This window comes from Somniosus microcephalus, chromosome 16, assembly GCF_052327205.1.
Source record: "Somniosus microcephalus isolate GS21.2 chromosome 16, FLI_Smic_1.0, whole genome shotgun sequence".
Taxonomy (NCBI): Eukaryota; Metazoa; Chordata; class Chondrichthyes; order Squaliformes; family Somniosidae; genus Somniosus; species Somniosus microcephalus.
Genome location: NC_141002.1, coordinates 74,921,703 through 74,948,918, shown reverse-complemented (window position 1 = coordinate 74,948,918; position 27,216 = coordinate 74,921,703). Strand labels below are relative to the sequence as shown.

At 42.1% G+C, this 27,216-nt stretch overlaps 1 protein-coding gene across 3 annotated transcripts in view; it reads left to right on the top strand.

Moving 5' to 3' along the window:
• lin7a (lin-7 homolog A (C. elegans)) overlaps positions 1-27,216 on the top strand; it is an 86,677-nt gene that overhangs the window by 4,478 nt on the left and 54,983 nt on the right. For all 3 annotated transcript variants that reach the window (XM_086009283.1, XM_086009281.1, XM_086009282.1), the window contains exon 2: positions 22,405-22,523. In XM_086009283.1, the coding sequence (XP_085865409.1) occupies positions 22,405-22,523 (119 nt within the window). The remainder of the gene's footprint in view (positions 1-22,404; positions 22,524-27,216) is intronic.

Sequence of the window (27,216 nt, the reverse complement as noted above, 5' to 3'; positions counted from 1 at the left end):
CTTTTTAAATAACATTTAATTGTCAAAACATTGAATTGTAATTTTGCAAGTTGTGGTAAGAAAAAGCAGCAAAATGTTAAAATGGGTAGATCTGGATATTGTTATTTAACAATGAAATACGAAGAATCAATCTGAAGTCATGTTATTAAGTTGGGTGTTTAAGATAAAGGATTAAGAGAAAAAAAGTCAGACATCTGGAGGAAGAATTGAGGGACATTTGATGGCAAGGAACAAATATTGGCGAGGATGGATTGGCAAACCATATAGAAATATCAGACAAGACGGACTGGGTGGTGGAGAAAAGACATGGAGTGATGTCCCAACTGTTGGTAATCTTTGCCAACTAATTGCCATGAGGAAAATGGTATTGTAGGCATTGAGGCTAACTTGAGAGTTACTAATACTAATTTTGTAAATATTTTAGGTTAGTGAACTAAAAACTCTAATGGAGCAATTATGGCATGGGGACTCATGGAAAATTCAACTATCAAGTCATAATGCACAATCTGAATATGTATTTGGCTCATTCAACCAGCCATACTGTGAAAGAAAAGAAAGACTTGCATTTATATAGCTCCTTTCACAACCTCTGGACATCCCAAAGCACTTTACAGCCAATGAAGTGTTTGATCGCTAGAACCCAGAGGGTAGTGGTACAGGGATTTTTTAAAAAGTCATTCTTGGAATATGAGCATCAATGGCAAGGCTGGCATTTATTGCCCATCCCTAGTTGCCCTCGAGAAGGTGGTGGTGAGCCGCCGCCTTGAACTGCTGCAGTCTGTGAGGTGAAGGTTCTCCTGCAGTGTTGTTGGGTAGAGAATTCCAGGATTTTGACCCAGTGACGATGAAGAAACGGTAATATATATCCAAGTCTTGGAGAGGATGCAGAGGAGATTTACTAGAATGGAACCAGGGATGAGGGACTTCAGTTATGTGGAGAGATGAAAGAAGCTCATCCATGAAGGTTAAGGGGAGATTTAATTGAGCTGCTCAAAATTACAAAGGTTTTGATAGATTAAATAAGGAAAAACTTTTCACTGCCCGGCGGGGGGGGGGGGGGGGAGTTGGCGGGGGTGGTAACCCGAGAATACAGATTTAAGGTAATTGGCAAAAGAAACAGGGGAGCTGAGGAAAATGTTGTTTACGCAGTGAGTTATGATCTGGAATGCACTGCCTGAAAGGGTGGTGGAAGCAGATTCAAGAGTAACTTTCAAAAAGGAATTGGATATATACTTGAAAAACCTGCAGGGCTTTGGGAAAGGAGTAGGCAAGTGGGACTAATGGGATAGCTGTTTGAAAGAGCTGGCACAGGCACAATGAATGGCCTCCTGCTCTCGTTCTCCTAGGTTGTAGAGGTTACGGGTTTGGGAGGTGCTATCGAAGAAGCCTTGGTGAGTTGCTGCAGTGCATCCTGTAAATGGTACACACTGCAGCCAGGAGTGCCGGTGGTAGAGTTGGCGGATGAGCTGTCGATCATGTGGCTTGCTTTGTCTTGAAGAGTTCAGAACAAAAGCACAACTATATTAATAGATTTATATAAAAGTCATAACTGACATAATCGCTTCGAAATTCGAATTTCAATTCCTTTTAAAGTCTTTTAGGAAAAAAAAATCAAAGAAATTCTCGTGCTCACAGGTTGTGGGGGGACATGCTCTTCTACTTTGAAACACCTGTTAATGCACAGATTGGATCCTGGCAAATTCTAAAAATGGCAAATGCTCAGAATGCACAGATTGACTGCTCTCTAATTGTCGAGGGAACAGATCCAGTCAAAATCCTGGCTTTTGAGACATGCTAAGGCTGTGAAGTAAAAACTTTAATGAAGGTATAAGACACAAAAGACTACTCAATGGGTAAATTTAATCATGCAATTGTGAAGTAAGCATTTTGTTTGTTTGAAACCTTATTTTGGATAATAGAAATTTCAGTTACTGAGAGAAAATTGGCCATTTTGTCATTCGTGAGGAACCTCATGGCTTGACAGGTGATCGTGACAGGTCAATGTTGTCATTTAACATTTGAATTTTCATTACAGTGCCACCTAGTGCTATGACACACAATAGTTTTCGGTAAATGTTGACATTTTAACATACGTATTCCTATGGGAAATGTCTACATAGGTTGCATTGAAGTGCACACCCTACCTAAGAGTTTTAATATCGATAGATGTATTGAAGTATCAGAAGGAATATGCGTACTTTACTGATGTAGACGTATGTGAATTACAGTTATATTGTTGCCTATTGCAAAATGTGCAACAAGCAATCTTGAATTGTATTCCATTAGTGGTTTATTTTTCATTGTAATGGATGCATGCACAACTTAAGAGGAGGAAATATTTTGTTTGCAATGGGAACAAATTGAGACCAATCTGCGTAGATGTATTAACAACTTTGAGATCCATCCGAGTGCCAGATTTCTCTCAACTTGTACATCACACAGAAGTATAAAAATCAACATAGTTAAGGTTTCCATTTTTTTTTTTTAAATGGGACAGGGTTTTGAAAAACTCTGGCAGGGTGAGGGAAAAAACAATGCTAAAGATGCAAATGAGAAATATTGCAAGTAAAATAAATAATTTGTATAAGTGTAATTACCCTTGCAACCTGAAATACTGTAAATAGAAAGAGATTTAAAAAAACACAGCAATGCGCAAGTGTTTACGAACTGTACCTGTAACCTCAGTTATTCGTTCTCACCACGAGGGCGATGCTGGCAAGGTTGCATTCATTGCCCATCTCCAGTTGCCCTGAGAAGGTAGTGGTGGGCCATCTTCTTGAACTGTTGCAATGCTAGGTAGGGAGACCTAAGCTGGAATAATATGTCCAAAAGGAAGTGAATATTTAATTTGTATAGTCTTTTAGCAAAATCATGTGCTAAAATGACATCATTTTGTTCTATTTAAGTACGGGTTGTTGAGCTTTGAGAGGACCCAGCACTTAGAAGGATTCTCCATACCCTGGTACTATAAATCCGCTCCGCTCAGTCACAGAAGACACGGAGATGCTAGCCTCCGAGTTCCTGCATAGTGCCCTTGAGAACGCTCTGAACAGTAATATCATGGAGCAATATGGAAGAGGATTGTTCATTTTGTACCAGTGCAGTAAACAGATTGATTTTTTTAGTTTACTTTGCCAGCTGTACACAGTCCAATAACATAATATGGTACAAGGTGACCAAGTCATTGTACATCTGTGCACTACCAGATTGCATACTGATATGAATGATAGGCCTGACAAAGCAGGCACATGCATTCCTCCCACAGGTTTTGGGGTAAAAGTGAGCTTGTGATTGTCATTCCCCATGGTCAGCACACCCCAGTGAAAGGCCCGTGGTAGATCCAACAACAGATGAACGGTGTTCCTGCTGCTTGGCAGCACAGTATGGTTCAGTATGGTACATCTTCAGTGGTTCAGTGACTTCTCGTGCCTCCGCGTTGTCTACCTCAAATAGTTATAGCCTTTAGGAATGGAGCAGGCAAAGCCCATTGACGACAACTTATTTGTGGAGGCAGGTGTTGTTCCATTAGTGACATTGGTGAAGTCCCGTTCACCCATGACCCCTGTGCTCGCTGACCTACATTGGCTCCTGATTAAGCAACGCCTGGATTTTAAAATTCCCATCCTTATTTTCAAATCCTTCCATGGCCTCACTTCTCCCTATCGCTGTAATCTCCTCCAGCCTCACAACCGCCTGAGATATCTGTGCTCCTCTAATTCTGGCTGCTTGAGCATCCCCGATTTTAATCGCGCAACCATTGGTGGCCGTGCCTTCAGCTGCCAAGGCCCTAAGCTCTGGAATTCCCTTCCTAAACCTCTCTGCTTCTCTACCTCTCTTTCCTCCTTTAAGACGCTCTTTAAAACTTACCTCTATGACCAAGTCATCTGCCCTAATATCTCCTTATGTGGCTCGGTGTCAAATGTTGTTTTATAACGCTCCTGTGAAGCGCCTTGGGACGTTTTACTACATTAAAGGCACTATATAAATACAAGTTGTTGTTGGATTAAACAGCCACTGGAACGAGATATCAGAGGTTCAGAATTTATGCAATTCCTGTGTAGCCAATGAATTTGAGGACAAGATTTTATTCATGTGAATTAATAACTTCAGAAACTGATCATAGCGAGAAAAGATATACATTACAATAAATGCTTCAAAGTGAAGAGATTGTTTAATAATTGTTTATACTTACTGGACAATTCAGACTTTGAGGACTAACTGTCTCCCTTAAGGAATGGATGATGCTGGTTAGTGATCATGCACTCCGGCCAAGCATGTACATGGTTATTTGGTCTTTGGGCTATTTTGGTGGATGATGGAAGTTTTGATTTAAATTGTTTTTCACATTCCTCTTTCCTGTCCATTTTTAGCCAGCCTGTTTTTTCACTTGCGATATAGTGGTTCAAAACTGTTTCTTTCTTCCTCCGGCTCGTATAATTGACTTCGTATCAAATAAAGAACCTTTTGGATTTGATGAACTGTTGCACAAATTAAGCAATTAGGCTTCTGGTAAATGAGACAGTTTTGTGACTGTCTCTGTTCTGTGTCCTATACTGCCACAAGTATATGGTCACATTCATTAGTGTAGGTCATTCCCTCATTTTTTGGCTGCAACAAAATTAACTGATGGGATGGCAGTTGCGTTATTGCAATTGCCTGACCACCCCTGGGCTAGGGAGAGGATAATCAGTCAGGTATCCTGCTCCTGATTGCTATCTAGTGACCCTCTGCTGGAAAATGCATTAGGAGTAGTTGATATTATGTAGTGTCTGCTTGAAGGGTCAAAATAGATACACATTTTTGCAATGTTTGTACATGTGAGTATTTGGGCAAATGCACACAATGTTTGGAAAACTACTTTCATTTAATCTGCACATTCATTCACCCATATAGAAAGTCATCAATTTCCAAATCTTATCTTATGTATATATTGTTAAGTAGCAATAAACTTTGCTCACAACTTTATTCATTCATAAGTATGCTATTATGATTATAACATGCCGACCAGCAGCATGTCAATCCCTGAGTCAGCATATTAACAGGTCAGAAGAAAATTTGGCTTTTTAATGCTGCTTGTGAGGTTCAGTATCAACCAATTAGATCAGTTAGAAGACTGGACTGAAGGTGTTGGGATCAATTAGACATTACCTTTTCTCTCTGTTGTGCACAAACTGAATGAGGATGTTGCCTTAGTGTTTTACTTCAAAGTCATAAACTGCTAAAATACAGCTTTTACATAGAAACATAGAAGATAGGGGCAGGAGTAGGCCATTTGGTCCCTCAAGCCTGCTCCGCTATTTAATGCGATCATGGCTGATTATCCAAATTCAGTACCCTGTCCCTGCTTTCTCCCCATATCCCTTGATCCCTTTAGCCTTAAGAAATATATCCAACTCCTTCTTGAATATATTTAATGAATTGGCCTCTACTGCCTTCTGTGGTAGAGAATTCCACAGCTTCACCACTCTCTGGGTGAAGAAATTCCTCCTCCATTTCTGTCCTAAATGGCTTACCCCTTAGACTGTGACCCCTGGTTCTGGACACCCCGACCATCGGGAACATCCTTCCTGCATCTAGTCTGTCCAGTCCTGTCAGAATTTTATAAGTTTCAATGAGATCCCCTGTCATTCTTCTAAACTCCAGTGAGTATAAGCCCAATCGACCCAATCTCTCCTCATACGTCATTTTATTTACCTCAAAGAAACTGCCTGGGGCATTTCTGGCTATTGTCTTTTGTGAAGTTTTATTTTGTTCAAGACTAGTTGCGGTCACATTATTTGATCATTCCTGTCACTGGTTTGGAAATAAAATGGGTGTGTGGTTGGAATAGTGATGACTTTTAGGTTCATTAAAAAAAAATATATACACTGAGATTCCCATACTTTGGATTTTACTGCTGTGATGTGGCTCTTTGGTCCCTTGGTGAGTAGTGTAGTGTCCAGTTACATTTTGAAACTTTTGAAAGCTGACTTGAGTCAGTTTATGCACTGGTGGCTGTACTTTGTGTTATCATGTAGTAACCGGGGAAAGAGCTGGCACCATCCGTATTCAAGCAGTCAACATCCATAGGGGAAATGTGAGGAGTGGCATGAGTGATCAATAAGAGAAGTCACACAACACCAGGTTATAGTCCAACAGCTTTATTTGAAATCACAAGCTTTTGGAGCGCTGCTCCTTTGTCAGGTGAAGTGAAGAGATGCATATAGGCACAGCATATATAGTCAGAGAACACTGCCAGATGATTACAGGTAATCTTTCTAACTGCCCTTTATCCCACCTTGGCAGAGAGATAATCACAGCAATCAAAGGTGTGGATGGTGTCCAAACAGGTCAGTCAGGAAAACATTACATCAAAGAACAATGAGGTGGGGTCACCAGGGGTCAAAAGGCAATGGAACCCTGTGTGAGAACCTCTCTGGATACGTTGAGGGCATCCTGAAACCCATCGTACAGGGAACCCCCAGCTTCTGTCGCGACACTACAGACTTCTTACAGAAACTCAGCACCCACGGACCAGTTGAACCAGGAACACTCCTCGCCACGATGGACGTCTCTGCACCAGCATCCCCCACGATGACGGCATCGCTGCGACAGCCTCAGTACTCCACACCAACAACAGCCAATCTCCAGACACCATCCTACAACTCATCCGTTTCATCCTTGACCACAATGTCTTCACCTTCGATAACCAGTTCTTTACCCAAACACACGGAACATCCATGGGAACCAAATTCGCACCCCAATACGCCAACATCTTCATACACAAGTTCGAGCAAGACTTCTTCACTGCACAGGACCTCCAACCAACGCTATACACCAGATACATTGACGATATTTTCTTCCTATGGACCCACGGCGAAGAATCACTGAAAAAACTACACGATAACATCAACAAGTTCCATCCCACCATCAAACTCACCATGGACTACTCCTCAGAATCGGTTTCATTCTTGGACACACGAATCTCCATCAAAGACGGACACCTCAGCACTTCACTCTACCGCAAGCCCACGGACAACCTCACGATGCTCCACTTCTCCAGCTTCCACCCTAACCACGTTAAAGAAGCCATCCCCTATGGACAAGCCCTGCAAATACACAAGATCTGCTCAGACGAGGAGGAACGCGATGGACACCTACAGACACTGAAAGACGCCCTCGTAAGAACGGGATATGACGCTCGACTCGTCGATCGACGGTTCCGACGGGCCGCAGCGAAAAATTGCATTGACCTCCTCAGAAGACAAACACGGGACACAACCAACAGAGTACCCTTCGTCGTCCAGTACTTCCCCAGAGCAGAGAAACTACGCCATGTTCTTTGCAGCCTTCAACATGTCATTGATGATGACGAACACCTCGCTAAGGCCATTCCCACGTCACCACTACTCGCCTTCAAACAGCCGCCTAACCTCAAACAGACCATCGTTCACAGCAAATTACCCAGCTTTCGGGAGAACAGTGACCACGACACCACACAACCCTGCCACGGCAACCTCTGCAAGACATGCCAGATCATCAACATAGATACCATCATCACACATGAGGACACCACCCACCAGGTACATGGTACATACTCATGTGACTCTGCCAACATTGTCTACCTCATACGTTGCAGGAAAGGATGCCCCGGAGCATGGTACATCGGCGAGACCATGCAGACACTGTGACAACGGATGAACGGACACCGCACAACAATCACCAGGCGGGAGTGTTCCCTCCCAGTCGGGGAACACTTCAGCAGTCAAGGACATTCAGCCTCCGATCTTCGGGTAAGCATTCTCCAAGGCGGCCTTCGAGACACACGACAACGCAAAATCGTCGAGCAGAAACTGATAGCCAAGTTCCGCACTCATGAGGACGGCCTCAACCGGGATCTTGGGTTCATGTCACACTACATGTAACCCCACCTAACGTAGAGTCATCCAGACTCGAGTCGTCGTTGCCTTGTTCTCTCTACACAGATGCGGCCGGACCTGCTGTGATTTCCAGCAAAAAAAATCTCTTTTTTTCTTTTTTTGAATTGTTATTTGTTTGTTTGTTGTTTTTCATACAGACCCCAGCATCTGCAACATTTGACCCCTGGTGACCCCACCTCATTGTTCTTTGATGTAATGTTTTCCTGACTGACCTGTTTGGACACCATCCACACCTTTGATTGCTGTGATTATCTCTCTGCCGAGGTGGGATAAAGGGCAGTTAGAAAGATTACCTGTAATCATCTGGCAGTGTTCTCTGACTATATATGCTGTGCCTATATGCATCTCTTCACTTCACCTGACGAAGGAGCAGCGCGCCGAAAGCTTGTGATTTCAAATAAAGCTGTTGGACTATAACCTGGTGTTGTGTGACTTCTCACATTTGTCCACCCCAGTCCAACACCGGCATCTCCACATCATGATCAATAAGAGTTATAGTAAATTTCTAGCTCCAGGTTGGTGACTGAACTCGCAGAATTCAGACCTCCATGCCTTTTCCTGCCAAATACGATGTTCGTGCAGTTGACATTTGTTTGAGGGTGATGGGCCAGAAATTGCTGCAATGATGGGTTTGGCGGCGAACAACTTTTATGCTCACCATTGACATTGCACTATATTTGCACCACAAATCGCTGCAACGTCGATCCAATAGCAGCATCGCATTGCAATGTTACTGTTGCATCTGGGACCTCATGAATGCCATGCCCAATGGCTTATTTGCTTGATGACATTTTAACCCCGTTGTGTTTGGGAATTGCTGTGTTGGTCCACGAGAAATGAATGAATGAATGACAGAGTAGATCTGCTCAATGTACAAACATTCTTGACCCATGAAGTAGTGAACCAGTCCATCATGATCAGGAACAGTGGAAAACCCAGTGGGTACACCATTGCACTGTTTTGATAGGAATCGCTAGATGAAAAAGACCAGATCCTTCTAGTTCGTCTTCTACCATACTGGTAGTTGTATGATACAATGATAAAGGAGCTGTTGACTAATCACAGCAATCAATCTCTCTCAGTTAGTCTACAACAGACGCAGAAATGACACAAGGAAAACCACAGTGCCGGAGAGCTTAAGGAACCATAGATCCATAGTCAGCTTTTCTCTTCCAAGGATGCTACACTTACTACAGGTCATTGTTTCAAATTACTCATATACAGTACTGTATCTCAATGTTAATTTCTGAATGAAATCTATCTAATTTGCATTTGAATGAGTGACTCTTCTCGGTATGGAAAAGGTTTAACGTCCTGAAAAGTGTTGCCTTCCAACACTAGCAGGAGTGTGGATAGCAAGACTGGCACAGAGCAACTGCCAAGACAGATAAAAAGATTTTTTTTAAATCTCCTTGGAACAATTCAATACCTGCTGGAGTGAAACTCCACAGCTTCATTGGTCCCTTTATGGGGCCCCCCAAAGTGTATCTCTCTTACTCTGCAAATTTCTGGATTTTTATGAATTAATAATGGTGAGCGGCATTAATGTGTCATTCTAATGATGCAACTTCCCAACAATTTCTGGCCCAGTGACTTTTGTTTCCAGTACAAGAAAATAAACATTTTTGACAGGGTCAAAAGAGCAGTGTAGGCTATAAATTACTGTTGACGATAACATTAGTGCACATGTATAACATTCCTCTGTTTGCTATTTTAACAGGAATGTTACCCATTAATTTTAAAGCTGAGAGAGGAATGCCAGAAAAGCACTTTAAACATTCCATCTGCCATTATTTCCCACAGTAATTTTTATCCTTGTGTGTGTTAATGTTTTAAAAACATTTGAAATGTACAGCAAATTGATGATCTAAAAAAGGAAACCATGGGTTAATGCTTGGCTGTGACCATTCTTCAGAGATTCTGAGGTTTGTGTTTTGGTATTGACTTGCCTTTATTGCTTTTGCAGCTAACTTTAAAAATAAAACAGATGTCCGCTATTTAAAATGGACACCTCCGCATACCTTCAACCTCGTCTCTGGGTTACATAGGGCCCAGGAATTGGATAGATGCGATAATTAGCCCATTTTGTCTTGTGAATGTTGAATACATGGCCGTTGGGATTGTTGGTGCATGTTGTAAAAAGTTTCAGTTCACAAATTAACATAATGGGCCGGATTGTGCGGACAGTGGCGAACACTTACACTTGCCCATAGACTTTTTATGGGCTTTTGCACTGGAAGTTCCATTCAGCCAACTATTTAAAAAAAAAAAGGCATGGCTCCCTCTACAGGGCATCTGGGACCTGTGTGAACAGGGCAAGCAACTGTGTACATCCTTAACCAATCAGTTTGAAGAACCGTTAATGAGCAGCGCAGAGTCTGAACCACGAAGTGTCAGTTAGAATATTTAATTTAATGTTAAATCAGGTACAGAAAGCAAATTAAAGTGAGGGTAAGAAAAATTGGATTGAGAGAGAGATAAAAGAGACAAAGAAAAAGTAAAACAAAAATTTTATTTTAATTTTTTTAAATCTGCAACAATAATTAAAATCTGAAGGAATGAGACTCCACACTTGTAAACCTTAATTTTCAGTGTCAAGAGATGTTGTTTGGCAATAATTAAGACTTATCACGCCGTTAAAAATGTACTTACACTGGAATGGACAAGCCCCAACTTTTTCTGGCAAGTTTATTAGGTATCTATCACGTAAGTACAGCATCTTCGCACCGTTCCATGTACAGCTGTATTTCAATGCAGAGTCTCTTGGTGAGATATTGGTGTAAAATGCTTCTGAAGCAGCAGGGCAACTTGGACAGTAACTTCTGGATTTCCGCATTTAACTGACCGTGTACTATTTTTGACTGAAAGGTAGTATTACCGTAGCTCAAATGCGGAAGGTATACCAAATAAAGTATCAAAAATCTAAATTTCATGAGAGTGACGGTGTTTAGGTCTCTGGAGCTTGCTATAAAATAATCTGACGCCTTCACTCATATCCCTGTTCTGTAATTTCTACATTCACCACAGTGAAAACTCTGCTTCTGTGTACTTTTAGCTTTTTTCCCTGCAATAAAAGTGATTGATTGATTGTTGGGTATACCTGTAGCTGAACTCGTGACAAATTATTGTGCACTGCACTTTGTGTACCTCCTTGTCTTCAAGTGCCATAAGGTCTTTATTCGGGGCTGCTTTTGAACAGTCAGCTTTTTTGAGGCTATTGATCAGCTTTTGTAATGTTTTCAATGATACTGCCAGTAAAACCGTTACCTCCATAACCACCTAGCAAGGAGGTTAAACTTGCAACCACACACTGGGAACTTGTTGCAAGTATAAAATAGATTGGATCATTGTTTATTATGATCATTCTGTTTTCCTCTGTTGAGAAGTTAGAAACAAATTGAAATGCTTTCCTTTTAGTTTATAATTATGGAGGAAAATTATTTTTTTCTTTTGAAAAGTAGCTTTATTGACATTTATGTTTAGCAGCTTCTTTTGATCTAGGCTAAAACATTGTTACTTATTTCTGTACCAAAGGTACCATTTTGTCTGCTTTGTTGAACAGTTGTGGATGTGCAGCTCCTCTGCATATGCAGATCATTTACCACATTCTTCCTTACCTCAGTTTGTGAGCAACTTCAACTGGGACAGGCTCAGCTGTGATCCTTACTTCATTTCATCTCATCTAATTTTATCTGACTTGTCAGTTGACTGACTGACTCTGTGTAACACATTGCTCAATTGCCTCATGGCTGGCTCACTGCCTAAGAGAAGCCAAGAGAGGCAACTTCTACTCAACTTGATAAAGGTAAGTAACCCATAAAGCATACAGAGATCAGTAGCCACGGCATGCCTGGGTGATGGTGAGCATAACGTGATTACGTTTGGTAAGGTCTGGATTGTGTACTGCCAAGTACCAACACCCATCTATACAATTTTAGGGAGCCCAATTGAAGTGTCTGAGATAAGAACTTAAATTGATTTGCCCTAGTCAATCTGTTTATTAACAACAGAAAATGCTGTAAAAACTCAGCAGGTCAGGCAGCATCGAGGAGAGAGAAACAGAGTCATCGTTTCGGGTCGAGGACCCTTTGTCAGAACTTATTAACACCTCAGTTAAGGACTTCAAAGATACACTGAAAAGTTGCAGGATGTATTATAACTAACAATTGTAGGCAAAATAAGCATTACTCTAATTGGCTAAACAAGTTCATCCACGGTGAAATAAGAAAGAAAAAATAACAATACAAAATATGTAGAGAGAACGGTGAGGCAGTCTACTGGGAAAAATAAATATTAGAAGGGTAGTCAGAAGGGCAAAGAGGCACTTGGAAATTAATATAACATAGACCTATAGGCAATGGAATGAATTTTCCTGTTCAATAGCAGCGAGGGGACTGTCAAGGACAAGTTGAAAATCTTAAATGATAATTGAGATGAAACTGGGGATGAGCATAGAATAGTTAAAATACTCAACAACCAATTTCTTGAAATATTCAGCAGAGAAGAACATAGTATTGTGCCTCCATAAACTGAGGTGATCCAAATATCTTTAAGGGCTTGAACATTAACGAGATGAAAGTTCTAGACAGGCTTAGAAGTCTTGAAACAAATCCCTGTGGGCAGATGGTAAATGCCTTTGGGTATAGAGGGAAAAAGCTTTGTGAAGCACTGACTTTCATCCTGAAAGAGTCATTGAATGCTGAGGAGGTCCCACCAGCTAACGCTCTGCCAGTATTCCAAAAGAAAATAACAAATTTAATCCAGAAAACTACAGCCCCATTAATCGTACTTAAATCACAGGCAAAATAATTGAATAAATTATCTGGCGTATGGAGGATCATTCGTATAACAACCAAGTATTTAGCAACCAACAGAGCTTCAGAAAGGGAAGATCCTGCCTGGCCAACCACATTGAACTTTCCCAAAGCAATGACATTCCAAGTGGACCTTATGGTGAATGTACCAAGACTTCCAGAAAGCCTTTGACAAAGTTCCTCGTGGAAGGCTGCTACATGCAATGGGAATTCAAGGAAAAACCTAGAAATGGATAAGATCCTGGATGAAGGAAAGTAAGCAGCAGCTATGATCCTGCAGCTTGGTACAACACTGAGAGGTGCTGTATTTGGGTTTCTACCAACATGTGCAGTGGAAAGTACTGCCTTTTGTCTGTGCCCAATAGAGTAAGTAAATGTATTTCACAGAATCACAGAAATCACAGAAACGCCACAGTGCAGATAGAGGCCATTTCAGCCCATCGAGCCTGCACTGACACATATCCCACCCTATCCCCGTAACCCCACGTATATAATCCCCCTAACACTAAGGGTCAATTTATCATAGCCAATCAACCTAACCCGCACATCTTTGGACTGTGGGAGGAAACCGGAGCACCCGGAGGAAACCCACGCAAACACGGGGAGAATGTGCAAACTCCACACAGACAGTCGCCCGAGGCCGGATTCGAACCCGGGTCCCTGGCGCTGTGAGGCAACAGTGCTAACCACTATGCCACCATGCTGCCATAATGCCACAATCAACTTGTTGCATTAAATATCACTGAGGAAAGCAATAGTACGAAAATACGCAATTATTCAAAATAGTGTGGACACGAACAAGCTTCATTTAGATGTGACCCATCTGGGATCCTGACAAATACCCAGTTTCACTATTCATGCAGTTCTTCATGGGCATTAAAAAAAAACAACAAAGAATGCAGCATCGAACCAAGAGAAACGCCACAGGATTGTTTGTTATATTCAAAACAAAAATTCTATGTGCAAAGACTCTGAACTAGCATTTATACAGTTCAGATCAATCGTTTAATTGTACTCTGCAATTACATCCTAATGAGATGCATCTGTAGTTAGTAAATAATGTGTGAGGTTCGTAGCATGAAACAATGTAATTAAACCACATTTCTTGGATGTACTTAGGATTAAAATCAGTGGCAGATATCAACACTCATGATGTTATGAGAAAAATGAAATCGTGGTGGATTAGATAACAAATAATATTTTAATACAAGACTTCCTGAAATGTATTGATCTTAGTACAGTTAGACTCTAAATTTTCAAACCACTTATCACTTATTAGATGACAAACACATTGTCAGCTTTGTTATATAAAATCTTAATTTACAGTAAGGATTCAAATTATTCCAACAGAACAAACCGCAAAATGGTGTCAATAAAGATCCAAGAGAGGAAAAACAGAACATATATATAAAAATGTATTAATTATTAAAGCGTGCAAAAATCAATTTATAGTTTCTTGCCACCTGAAATGCCTTCACAGTGCTACAGTATTTACAGTAGTTGTAGTGCCGTTTGGCTCAGCCAGATTTCAAAGGCTCGCAATTTAAAAATGTACCTTACATTAGAAAAGCAGTGTGAGTGTTACTGATTTTCTTTTAACAATCTGGTACAATAAGTATGTATAAACTTTATATATCCTACTTGCATCTTTTGTTGGAGGATGGGGGGTGAATAAGAGACGAGAAAATGAAAGAAGCCTGATACTTGGTTTGGCTGAGTTTACAGCACGTAGTAAGATCACAAGTTAATTTTGGCTCAAAGTTCATCCATCCAAAATGAACCTAGAGTCTCCATCACAGCATCCAACTGGTTCTTAAATGGTTCCAGGATGTTTGCCTCCACTGCCTATTCCACGTATTGATCACTCTCTTTTGGAAGAAAGAACTTCCTATCAAAGCAAATGTTATACACACGATGTTTACACTATGCTGTTCACGTTTTGGGCTGTGTAACAAATTTGATGAGAATGTAGCTTTTCCTTTCAAAAATTTGCAGAAACACATGGATTCTAAGTTTGTACTAAATTAAGGAGCTGTTCCTGTTACGTTGTGGACTGTGTGGTATCTAATTCCAGTGAAATCTGTTGGTAAGGCCACTTTTCAATGTGGAATGTTATTTACTTCTATCTTTTGCAAAATGGTAAAATTTCATAAGGAGTTTTGTCCATTATGGTTTAGGATTTTAATCCATAACTAATATGAAGAATACTGTAATGATCTATAATTAGAAGTATTGCATGTAGTCCATGTGCATTATTACAATTGAAAGTGTGACCTCGGGTGTAGGGCAAAAATTGTGATTTCACACAAATTATAACTTAAATAAGTGGTTATCAAATATTTAATTGATTAAATATGAACAAAAGTAGCACAAATTTGAATGAATAGCTAGCAGAAAACTGAACCGTTATATCCCTCAATTTCTTTTTCAAAGTTACCTTTCACCCACCAACAAATGCCACAAAACGAACCAATCTAATGTCATTTTTGGCTGTCATTTTTCTTTTGCGCTGGTTTGTACAATTTTGGGCGAATCGAAAAATGTTCAGTTCAGAACATTACAGCCTGAAGTATCTGTCCCTTTTCAAAAGTGAGAGAAAATGCCCTCTTTAGGCACATGTGCTGCACTTGGTGCATATTGCATTACCAGTTTTTTACCAATATGTTGGACAGTGACGACCACTTTTAGGCAGAACCACAGCAGGAAAGGAAGGAGCCAGTGGTTTATAATGTTTTTCTATCATTTTTGGCAGTGCAGTGAGAATGCATATGTCTTCTATTATCTGCAAGCCTCGTGATAATGAATAGGTATTTTTCCTTGAAGTCTGTTGGCAATTCTACATTTTCTGTGGCAGTTTGGCAGGGGTGCATCCATTAATGGTGGTCTAGTGTCTGAGTATGGACCCATCTTCCCTGACGGTGGTGATTGCTCGGAGGATGTCATTAACAACCTGATGAAAAAAGGACATTTGGCCTGTCGAGCCCATTTTTCCACAGGCCATGCACAAGTCAGTCCATATTGAACGTATTTAGTTTGCTGAAGGGGATGTTCTGCAAAATTTCTTCCTGACATCCAAACTTATTTGAGAAAACTCTAGAACCTCCCTCTGTCTATTCTTACACCTCCGTCATTCAACTGTGGTCAGTTACCTCCCACAGATTACATTTTCGCAGAACAAAAAACAAAAAAGCTAGAAATGCACAGCAGTCAAAGACAGACAGTCAATATTTTAGGTTCATACCCTTCAGAACTGAAGAAAAGATGAACAAGCATATTAATGGAATCAGAAAAAGAGAGGGGTTGGGGGAAACAAGACACCCAAACACCGAGGAAGTATTAGTGGAATGATTGTTGGCTGATGTAACAGATCATCTCAGTCAAGTAACAGAAAGAAGCATTAAAGAAATGATGTATGGATAGCAAATGTGGTGGAAAGGCTAAGGAAAATTTGAGAAAATGGGAATGATGGAAAACATTTTGGGTGGTAGGAGATTTTGTCAGAACAAGTAGTTGGTGGGGGCTGGACAACCCCTCTCACCCCACCCCCATTGACCTGTTGTTTCTCTTTTTCGAGCTGATGAACCCACTCTATTTTCCATCTCCCACAGTCTCGCTATTTCCGACCTCGCTCTTCATTAGCTATTAATATACCCTTTGTTTCTTTAATGTCTTTAACTTGTTTAATGCTGTTTTTCATTACTTGTCTGAACTGATCTGATCTGCTACATCTTCAGTCATTCTACTAATACTTGCTCTTTGTTTATTTTCCTCTCTCATTTCCCTTTTTCTGATCCTCTTAATGTTTGCTTATCTAATATTTTTCAGTTCTGAAGATGGGTACAAGCCTGAAGCGTCAACTGTTCTCTCCACAGGCGCTATCTGACCTGTTGTGTTTCCAGCTTCTACTGTTTTTATTTTAGAATTGCAGTATTTTTTCATTTCCATGGCTCCAATAGCACAAGAAACATCATAATTGGCCCCGGATTTTTGATCGGAGGCTTCCTGCGGGCGGATGCCTCCGATCGGAAAAAAATCTACAAACTTACCTGCTGGTTCCGTAGGTCCCGAGGCTTGCGATCCTGGGCCTCTCCTCTTCGAAATGCGCAGAGGCCCACGTGGTTCACAAGCGCCCCTGGGATCACGTGGGCCAGGTGAACCAATGGAAGAGGGGAATCCCCCTTCATACTTTTGACAGTTCCGTACGCACAGAAATGTCAAAAGTATGAATGGGGATGACTGCAAAAATGCACCAACACACTGAAATAAATAAATAAAATCCATTACATGTATAAAATTAATTAAAATGCCATTTAATTAATTTTAAACAAAAATTTAATTTTTTGAAAATTAAATTTAAATGTTTTAAAGGGGCGAAAAATAACCTTACCTTATTGCACAGTTTTTTAATGTTTAAATGATTGAAAAAATTATTTTATGATATTTTAAACTCATGCTGGGCGGCCTTAACAAGGTCAATCAAGGGAAAATAGCGTGTTGGGCACAAGTCGATGGAGGCGGGACTAAAACCCGACAAGCAGCAGTTCTGCCTCCAACGCCCCCCCATTGGCAAAGTCACCCCCTTAATGTCCCACTCCTAGCTCGGTATCTGGTCAGCTCTACAAAATATGGTTAATTTGAAGTCTGATCTACATATACACTACTCTCAGCAAGGAAAGCTGTGTTTCTGCTGTTTTTGGCAGTATACAGGAGTTTGGTCATGTTTTGTAGGTTTAGTGATCAGAGGAATGTTTGCCTTTTTGAATGCCCAAAGTTTTAGAACTGCCAATTCAAAATCCCACCCCCAAAAACTTGCATCTCTGGCCTACAATCTGACTCTTTCTGGGCCAGAGAGGTTGATTGGCAGTCATGAACAATTATCGCGTTATTAAAAGGGTACCTGCGCTATTAATTACTCAACTTAACTTTCTTTGGCGGGTTTAATTGGCAATTAATATGCAGCAACTTCATGAAAATCACGGAGGTTGAGGGCAAGATGTTGTTTTTGCGAAGCTAATAGAGCGGCGCAAATCAGCTAGCAACTTGTGGCGATTTGCAAGTCACAGGGCATCTCTTTGCCACAAGTTGCTGGCCGATTTGCACATTAATAACGTTGTGTGCCATTCAGACGCTGTTATTTTTTTCAGTAAATTCTGGGCCAATGTTTATTGGAAATCCATTCAGAAGTGGTGATACAGCAATGGTGATTTGGGAGGACTGATTAAAAAATGAAACATATAATTACTGGAACTTTTGAAGCACATGACTGACTGTAGCCATACAAAGATCACCTTATGGACTATTGAACTGTTATAAAAACAGAAAATGCTGGAAATACTCAGCAGGTCAGGCAGTTGAACTGTGTGTTGTTGATTTGGCCAGTAGAATAATGAGTAAATAGCTGGACTTTAGATGTACTCTAACACAGTAAATCTAGGTTGCTTTTGATCTGATGGACGAGTAATTATTAGTTTTCTTTTTAAATTGTGGAATGCTAATAGAGTTCATTTGCAAAGCAACTGGCACGACTGATTTTAAAGAATTCAGACACTTGCACAATATATTTTGTTGCAACACATTATTTAATAATCCTCAAAGCTACTACTTCTGTTATGTTGCTCACTCTCTACTGGAAAAGTTTGAGTATATTAGACCATTTAAAACCTAGTTGTTACTGCTTTATTTAAGGATGGCATGCTGTGGGGGATTAAGTTACAGAGAAGAAAAATGGCTTGAAGTACACTTAAAATGGCACTGTTTGGGTTTTTGACTGGTGAATTTGAAAACCTTAATCAGTATGGCTTTAAATATTAATTAATGATCATACCCTTTCACAAATACAAGACTTCAGTCTCCATTAACAATCAAATTTAATAGTGATTTATGACTTTAGGGAAATGTGAGACTGGTCAGAATTTTTACTCTTGAGAAAATAACACTTCATGTATGAATGATAAGTACTTAAGCATTATACTACCAAACGCTCAGTTTTAGTGGTTGTGGTACCAGACTAGTAACCCAGAGGTCATGAGTTCAGATCCAATTGGAAGTAGATTGTAAAATTGAATTCAATAAATCTGAGGGGAAAATGACACTGAAAGCTGCTGTTTTTTCACAAAAACCTAAACTAATGCCCTTTTAAGAAAGGCATGCCCTTCCAGTCTGCCCGTGACTCCAGTCTCACACTAAGCATTGACTCTTGGGGTTAGATTTTTGTAGTGTATGTAACCTGTACCACCTTAAGAGGATACCTTAAGGTGATGGACTACTTTTTGATGGCTCCTGTACATTGTAGTACCGGTGGTGACCACACCGGTATATAAACCCTGTGGAGCAAAGTGTATTCCAGTTCAGCCCTGACCCTCAGTTACTAAAGACCTGTTTAAGTATTTCTGTAGTCTGTGTCCAGTTATTCAGCATAACTACATTTGAAAGCACAGACTCAACAATTTTCCTCTGTTTAGCTGTCCATTTTTTGTGTACCTAGGGCAGCCAACAGAGGAAAATCAGGGGTTTGAGGGTCACCACCGGAGAAACTTGCCAACGAGTTTTCCTGGACCCTCACTGAAGGCAGCCACCTTTATCTGCTGCACCTCACATGTAAAACATGGGGAGGGAGGTGGAGTTTTCTTCAGAGCTGTATTTTCTTTTGATTCCACTCTGAATCTGCTGGCAATAGAGACCACCTGAAGGGAGGAGGCAATAGGGCCTGTTTGGGGCGGGTTAGAGGTGCTCCATCACTGAACGCCATACGAACCAGGTAAGTGAGGTGTGAGAAACAGTGGAATATTCAAAGAGTTATTTGGTACAATACAAAACCAGTACATACCCCTAAAAGGCAAAAGCTCCAGTTAAACAAACAAGGTAAGAAACAGTATTAAGCTAAAAGAAAAGGTTTACACAAATGCAAGGAAAAGCGGAAAATTCAACAGACTGGGATAGCTATAAAAACAACAAAAGGATACAAAGAAAGTAATACAGGAAACTTTTTTTTATCCGGCACCGACGGGACCGGCGTGGTGCCAGTTAATCAAAAAGTCCGGATTACAGAGAGGTATACTTACCAAGGTACGAGAGCCCCATACACGGCCACAGGTGCAGGAGCCCCGGTTATGCGGCCACAGATCCAGGAATCCCGGTTACACGGCCACTAATCTATAGTAAAACTTACCTGAACCTACTCCTGAATTTTGCCGGTTAAGAGAGATTTCCAGATATTTAGGTGCCAGTTAAAAGAGAGTTTCCTGTAAGAGGTGCAAAAAGGTTTTATGAACAAAAACTTGCAAGAGATATCAAAAGCTAACAGTAAAAGTTTTTAAGAGAAAAGGAGTGATATTTGGGCCCATTAAAGTCAAATTGCAGATGCGATTGACATCATTTTTTAAAGCTCTCTAGATTCAGGAATTGTGCCCTGGTAAATACAGTTCATTTCTAGTGAGTTAATTTTTGAAGTTCACAAATAGAATCCAGTACATTGAGATTAGGGAAAAAGAGTATTTCAGCAGAGATTAAATAGGTGGGGTGGGATGGAATAGGCCAAAACAATGATTGATTGAGCGGATTGTATATCTTCTGTGGAAGCAACAAACGTGATGGGTCAAATATGATCCATATCGGCCTCCTCCTGAGGTCCCCACCATCACAGAAGTCAGTCTTCAGCCAATTCGATTCATTCCACGTGGTATCAAGAAACGGCTGAGCGCATTGGATACAGCAAAGGCTATGGGGCCCGACAACATCCCGGCTATTGTGCTGAAGACTTGTGCTCTAGAACTAGCCACGCCTCTAGCCAAGCTGTTCCAGTACAGCTACAACACTGGCATCTATCTGACAATGTGGAAAACTGCCCAGGTATATCCTGTCCACAAAAAGCAGGACAAATCCAATCCGGCCAATTACCGCCCCATCAGTCTACTCTCAATCATCAGCAAAGTGATGGAAGGTGTCATTGACAGTGTTATCAAGCAGCACTTACTCACCAATAACCTGCTCACTGATGCCCAGTTTGGGTTCCGCCAAGACCACTCTGCTCCCGACCTCATTACAGCCTTTGTCCAACCTGGACAAAGGAGCTGAATTCCAGAGGTGAGGTGAGAGAGACTGTCCTTGACATCAAGGCAGCATTTGACCGACTGTGGCATGAAGGAGCCCTAGTAAAACTGAAGTCAATGGGAATCGGCGGGGGGGGGGGAAACTCTCCACTGGCTGGAGTCATACCTAGCACAAAGTAAGATGGTTGTAGTGATTGAAGGTCAATCATCACAGCCCCGGGACATAGCTGCAGGAGTTCCTCAAGGCAGTGTCCTAGGGCCAACCATCTTCAGCTGTGTCATCAGTGACCGTCCCGCCAACATAAGATCAGAAATGGGGATGTTTGCTGATGGCTGCACAATGTTCAGTGCCATTCGCAACTCCCCAGGTAATAAAGCAGTCCATGGCCGCATGCAACAAGACCTGGACGACATTCAGGCTTGGGCTGATAAGTGGCAGGTAACATTCGCCCCACAGAAGTGCCAGGCAATGACTATCTCCAACAAGCGAGAGTCTGACCACCGCCCCTTGACATTCAATGGCATAACCGTCACTGAATCCCCCACCATCAACATCCTGGGGGTCACCATTGACCAGAAACTTAACTGGACCAGCCACAAATACTGTGGCAACAAGAGCAGGTCAGAGGCTGGGTATTCTGTGGCGAGTGTCTCACCTCCTCCTGACTCCCCAAAGCCTTTTGACCATCGACAAGGCACAAGTAAAGAGTGTGATGGAATACTCTCCACTTGCCTGGATGAGTGCAGCTCCAACAACACTCAAGAAGCTCAACATCATACAGGACATAGCAGCCTGCTTGATTGGCACCCCATCTACCACCTTTAAACATTTACTCCCTCCACCACCGGTGTACCGTGGCTGCAGTGTGTACCATCTACAAGATGCACTGCAGCAACTCGCCAAGGCTTCTTCGGCAGCACCTCCCAAACCTGTGACCTCTACCACCTAGAAGGACAAGGACAGCAGGCGCATGGGAACACCACCACATCCAAGTTCCCCTCCAAGTCATACACCATCCTGACTTGGAAATATATCGCCAATCCTTCATCGTCGCTGGGTCAAAATCCTGGAACTCCCTACCAAACAGCACTGTGGGAGTACCTTCAGCACACGGACTGCAGCGGTTCAAGGCGGCGGCTCATCCCCCACCTTCTCAAGGGCAACTAGGGATGGGCAATAAATGCTGGCCTTGCCAGCGACACGCACATCCCAGGAATTAATTTTTAAAATGACTGAGATGCCAATTTAACAAAGAAAGTTGCCTTGTTTTAAATGTCAGCAGATTAGAACTCATGAAAGGCATTGTTATAAATTGCTGCTTCTTTTTAATGGACTCTGACCACTTCCCTCATAGTTTACAAATCTTTGTTAACCAGCTGTGAAATAAAACTCCTGTACTCTTTGGACAGAACAACTTTTAGCATGAGTTAATTGCAGTTTGATTTAGAATTATTCCATATTATTTAAATCTACAATAACACAGAATATTGTGCAGAATTATTTGTTTGTTAATCAGTAGGAGGGCATTTTCTATTTTGAAAATGGGTCTTATCCAATGTAATCCAAAATAGAAGTGAGCCTCAGCTTGCTTTTTGTTATTTCATCTGTATTTCTCTTTTCAGATGTGGCTCGAGCCATTGAATTGCTGGAGAAGCTTCAGGAAAGTGGAGCAGTACCAATCCACAAACTGCAGTCCCTGCAGAGAGTATTACAGAGTGAATTCTGCACTGCTGTCCGAGAGGTATGGAAGTCACTTACTGTATCCTAAATTTATGTAGGGTCTTTCATGACCACAGGGTGTCCCAAAGCGCTTTACAGTCAATGAAATACTTTTGAAGTGTTGTCATGTTGGAAACGCGACAGCCAGTGTGTGCACAGCAAGCTCCCACACATAGCAATGAGATAAACGACCAGATCATCTGTTTTAGGTGTTGGTTGAGCAATAAATGTTGGCCCGGACACCGGGAGAACTCTCATAATCTTCTACGAAGGATCTTTTACATTCACCCCGAGAGGGCCTCGGTTTAACGTTTCATCTGAAAGACGCACCTTCCTCAGTACAGCACTGGAGTATCAGCAGGGATCATGTGCTCCAGTCTCTGGAATGGGACTTGAACCCACACCGACAGAGGCGGGGGTGCTACCACTGAGCCACGGCTGACACTAATGTAGTTTGTTTTACTGCACAGTGCAGTCAGATGCCCCATTGAGTAAGGAATGACGGTGGTTAATATGTTTGATTACCAGGGAAGACCTGCAAATTTGAAAACCATGTCGTGTCCGACTCATTTTACATGGTGGTCCTGATCCAACATCCTGGCACTTGGCGTGGGCCACCTTCAGCAAAGGTTAATGGGACAAAGTGGGGCACAAATTGATATGTGTTTTAGGAACATAGGAACAGGAGTAGGCCATTCAGCCCCTCAAGCCTGTTCCACCATTCAATGAGATCTGTATCCTAATTCCATCCTCGGCTCCATATCCTTTTTATACCCTTGTCTAGCAAAATCTATCACTCAGTTTTAAAATTATTAATTGAGCTAGCGTCTACTGTTTGTTGTGGGAGAGAGTTCCACACTTCTATCACCCTTTGCGAGAAGAAGTGTTGCCTAACTTGTCTCCTGAATTTTAAGTTTATGTCCCTTTATCCTAGACACCCCCACCAGCAGAAAAAGTTTCTCTCTACCCTATCGATTCCTTTCACAATCCTAAAAAACCTCAATCAAATTACCCTTTAACTTTCTATATTCCAGGGAATACAAGCCTAGTTTATGTAACCTCTCCTCATAATCTAACCCCTGGAGTCCTGGTAACATTCTGATGAACCTGCGCTGCACTCCTTCCAAGGCCAAGATATCCTTTCTAAGGTGTGGTGCCCAGAACTGTACACAGTTCTCCAAATGTGGTCTAACTAGGACTTTGTATAGCTGTAGCAAAATATCCTCCCCGTTATATTCCCGCGCTCTAGTTTTGCCAGATTTTTGGGCGCAAAATGAACGCAATGTATTCCAATTTTGCGAGCACCTGGCCCTGCACCGAATCTGCACTGGGGACATGGTCGCTGCTATATTGCTCCTCACTGTTTTTAAGCATCCCTGGCAGCTGCTTGAAATCAGCATTGGGCCAATTTAAATATGCAAGGAAGTGTCCTGCACCAGTTTCAGGACCCTTCTACAAAATGCTTGGAAAAACTAGGTGGAGCAAGCGCCTGCAAGCTCCGACTAGTTTTTCCAGTTCTACAGCAGTTCTTAAAGGGACTGCTGGAGGCCAGTGAAGAAATGGTAGCAAAAGTCTATTTTAAACTTGCCCTACTGTGAGCCACTGCCAGCCCGTACCCAGCCCTCCTGCATTTTCCTCTGCTTCATCTCGGAAGACTTGCTGCCAATGCAGCAGATTTGATCCCCAATGTCGGGTGAGCTCCCTCTAGAGGTGCAACAGGCTTTATTAAAATGAGGCCTGAGGCCCAATTTCCGATGAGCCTCCGGCTTCTAGCGCATGCTTGAATTTCCGCCCCACTATTTCTGTAGGCTTTAGCATGTTCTTCAAAAACGCTCCTGTCAAAAATGATTTTGATAACACAGCTATATCATGGGCAATCACATAGCGTGTCTTAACAGTAGCATTACTTGCATGGCGAGCATTAGCAAGCTTTGTTTTTTAAACAACGCTGCTTATTCAGATCATTTATCTTTATGTAACTGTCTTGTCCACTTTCTGTATTTCTCACCATGGTTTGCTTCATGTCTGTGAATGTTGCATTCTTTCATCACAGTTACCGCTGCTTACAAATCAAGTACGTGGGCTTTCCATTCAAGGCCACAAAAAAATACAAAATTAATTTTATAATTCGTGAATGTTCTGGTAGTTTACCTAATTGGTGTTGCATGTGTTCTGAATGTGCACAGTCACGAAGTCGTAATAATTGTGTAGTTGTAACAAAATCGTTGATAAATGAGCTTGGGTGCCAACGGGGGGGAAGGGTGCAAAATTTGAAAGGTGCAATTCTCACAGGCTGGTCAACGCAGCACCCATTCCTGTCCCATTGCAGGATACTCGGCAACCTGAAGCACCGGACACCACGGACCGTATGTTTGACACCCCTGATGTCATGCATTATGGTTCCAATAAATGTACATTTTTGAAATGCTTTTAGCAGTGTTTCTCAGTACTTCTGGGGGGAAAATGCCGATTATATGGTAGAAAGTGTGCTTAGTTGAAAATCTACAAACCTTCAGTGCTCTAGCGATTAGTTAGGTAATGACTGTCAAAATTTAGCTTTTAAAGGATAATTTGAGATTATGGGGAATGGAAATCTAGTAGACTTATAGAAAAAGGAAAACAAAAACACCAACAACCTGCATTTATATAGCGCCTTTAACATAGTAAAACATCCCAAGGCACTTTGCAGGAGCGTCAAGCCACATGAGATATTAGGACAGATGACCAAAAGCTTGGTCAAAGAGGTAGGTTTCAAGTAGTGTCTTAAAGGAGGAAAGAGAGGTAGAGAGGTTTAGGGAGGGAATTCCAGCATTTAAGGCTTACGTAGCTGAAGGCACGGCTGCCAATGATAGAGCGATTAAAATCAAGGATGCTCAAGAGGCCAGAATTGGAGGAGTGCAGAGATCTCTGAGGGTTGTAGGGCTCGAGGCGGTTACAGAAATAGGGAGGGGCAAGGCCATGGAGGGATTTGAAAACAAGGATGAGAATTTTAAAATCAAGATGTTGCCAGGGAGCTAATGTAGGTCAGCGAGCACAGGGGAGATGGGTGACCAGGACTTGGTGAAAGTTCATATTATGTTCATTAATAAATAGACATTCTTATTATGAACACAGCTAGCTTTTGCTAGACACTTTATTGAGCACATGTGGACTAGGTACAGTATCTGTAGAGGCATCCATCTTGACTGCTGCCTTGTGGGTAGCCTAGTGCCTCATGGGTAATGTAGTCTTAATATACATACAGCTGGGTAGTGTAGTCTTATATACATACAGCTATATACAGCTCTACGGCTCCACCTAGTGTCCACTATAGAATGACATGTTATTGATCATTACAGTTCAGATATGGGCAGCAGAGTTTTGGATGAGCTCATGTTCATGGAGGGTGGAAGCTGGGAGGCCGGCCAGGCGAGCATTGGGATAGTCAAGTCTAGAGGTAACAAAGGCCTGGATGAGGGTTTCAGCAGCAGATGAGCTGAGGCAGAGGTGGCGTCAGGTGATGTTACGGACATAGAAGTAGGCGGTCTTGGTGAGGGAGTGGATAAGAACATAAGAAATAGGTAGGAGTGGGCCATATGGCCCCTTGAACCTGCCCCCCCCCCCCATTCAATAAGATCATGGCTTATCTTCTATCTCAACTCCACTTTCTTGCCCTATCTCCACACCCCTTGATTCCCTTATGTGGATATGTGGTCAGAAGCTCATCTCTGTGTCAAATACGGCACCAACATTGCAAACAGTCTGGCTCAGCCTCAGACAGTTGCCACGGAGAGGGATGGAGTCGGAGCTAGGGAACAGAGTTTGTGGCAGGGACCGAAGACGCTGGTTTCTCAATATTTAGTTGGAGAGCAGAAGCAGTGTGATCAATCGGAGACAGTGGAAGGGTTGAGAGAGGTGGTGGTGAGGTAGAGCTGGGTGTCATCAGCGTACATGTGGAACCTGACGTCGTATTTTCAGATGATGTCGCCGAGGGGCAGCATGTAGATGAGAAATAGGAGGTGACCAAGGATAGATCCTTGGGGGACTCCAGAGCTAGAGCGGGTAGAGAAGCCATTGCAGGTGATTCTCTGGCTACGACTGGATAGGTAAGAATGGAACCAGGCGAGGGCAGTCCCACCCAGCTGGACGATGGAGAAGAGGCATTGAAGGAGGACGGTGTGGTCAACCCTGTCAAAAGCTGCAGACAGGTGGAGAAGGATGAGGAGGGATAGTTTACCACGGTCACAGTCATATAGGATGTAAATTGTGACGTTAATAAAGGCCGTTTCAGTGTTGTGGTAGGAGTGGAAACCCGATTGGAGGGATTCCAACATGGAGTTGTGGGAAAGATTGGGACCGATTTGGGAGGCGACAACACATGCAAGGTCTTTGGAGAGGAAAGTGAAGTTGGAGATGGGGTGGTAGTTTGCAAGGACAGAGGGGTCAAGGGTGGGTTTTTGAGGAGAGGGGTGATGATGGTAGATTTGAAGGGAAGGAGAGGGAACCGTTAACAATATCTGCTAACATGGGGGCCAGGAAGGGAAGTTTGGTGGGAATAGGATCAAGGTAGCAGGAGGTGGGTTACATGGATAAGAGGAGCTTGGAGAGGGCATATGGAGAGAAACAGGGGGGAACCACAGGGGAAGTTTGGCCCGGTGGGCTAGGAGAAGGGAGGGAAGCGGCATTTAACAACACTTTTTTCATTTATATAGTGCCTTTCATGATTTCGGGACATC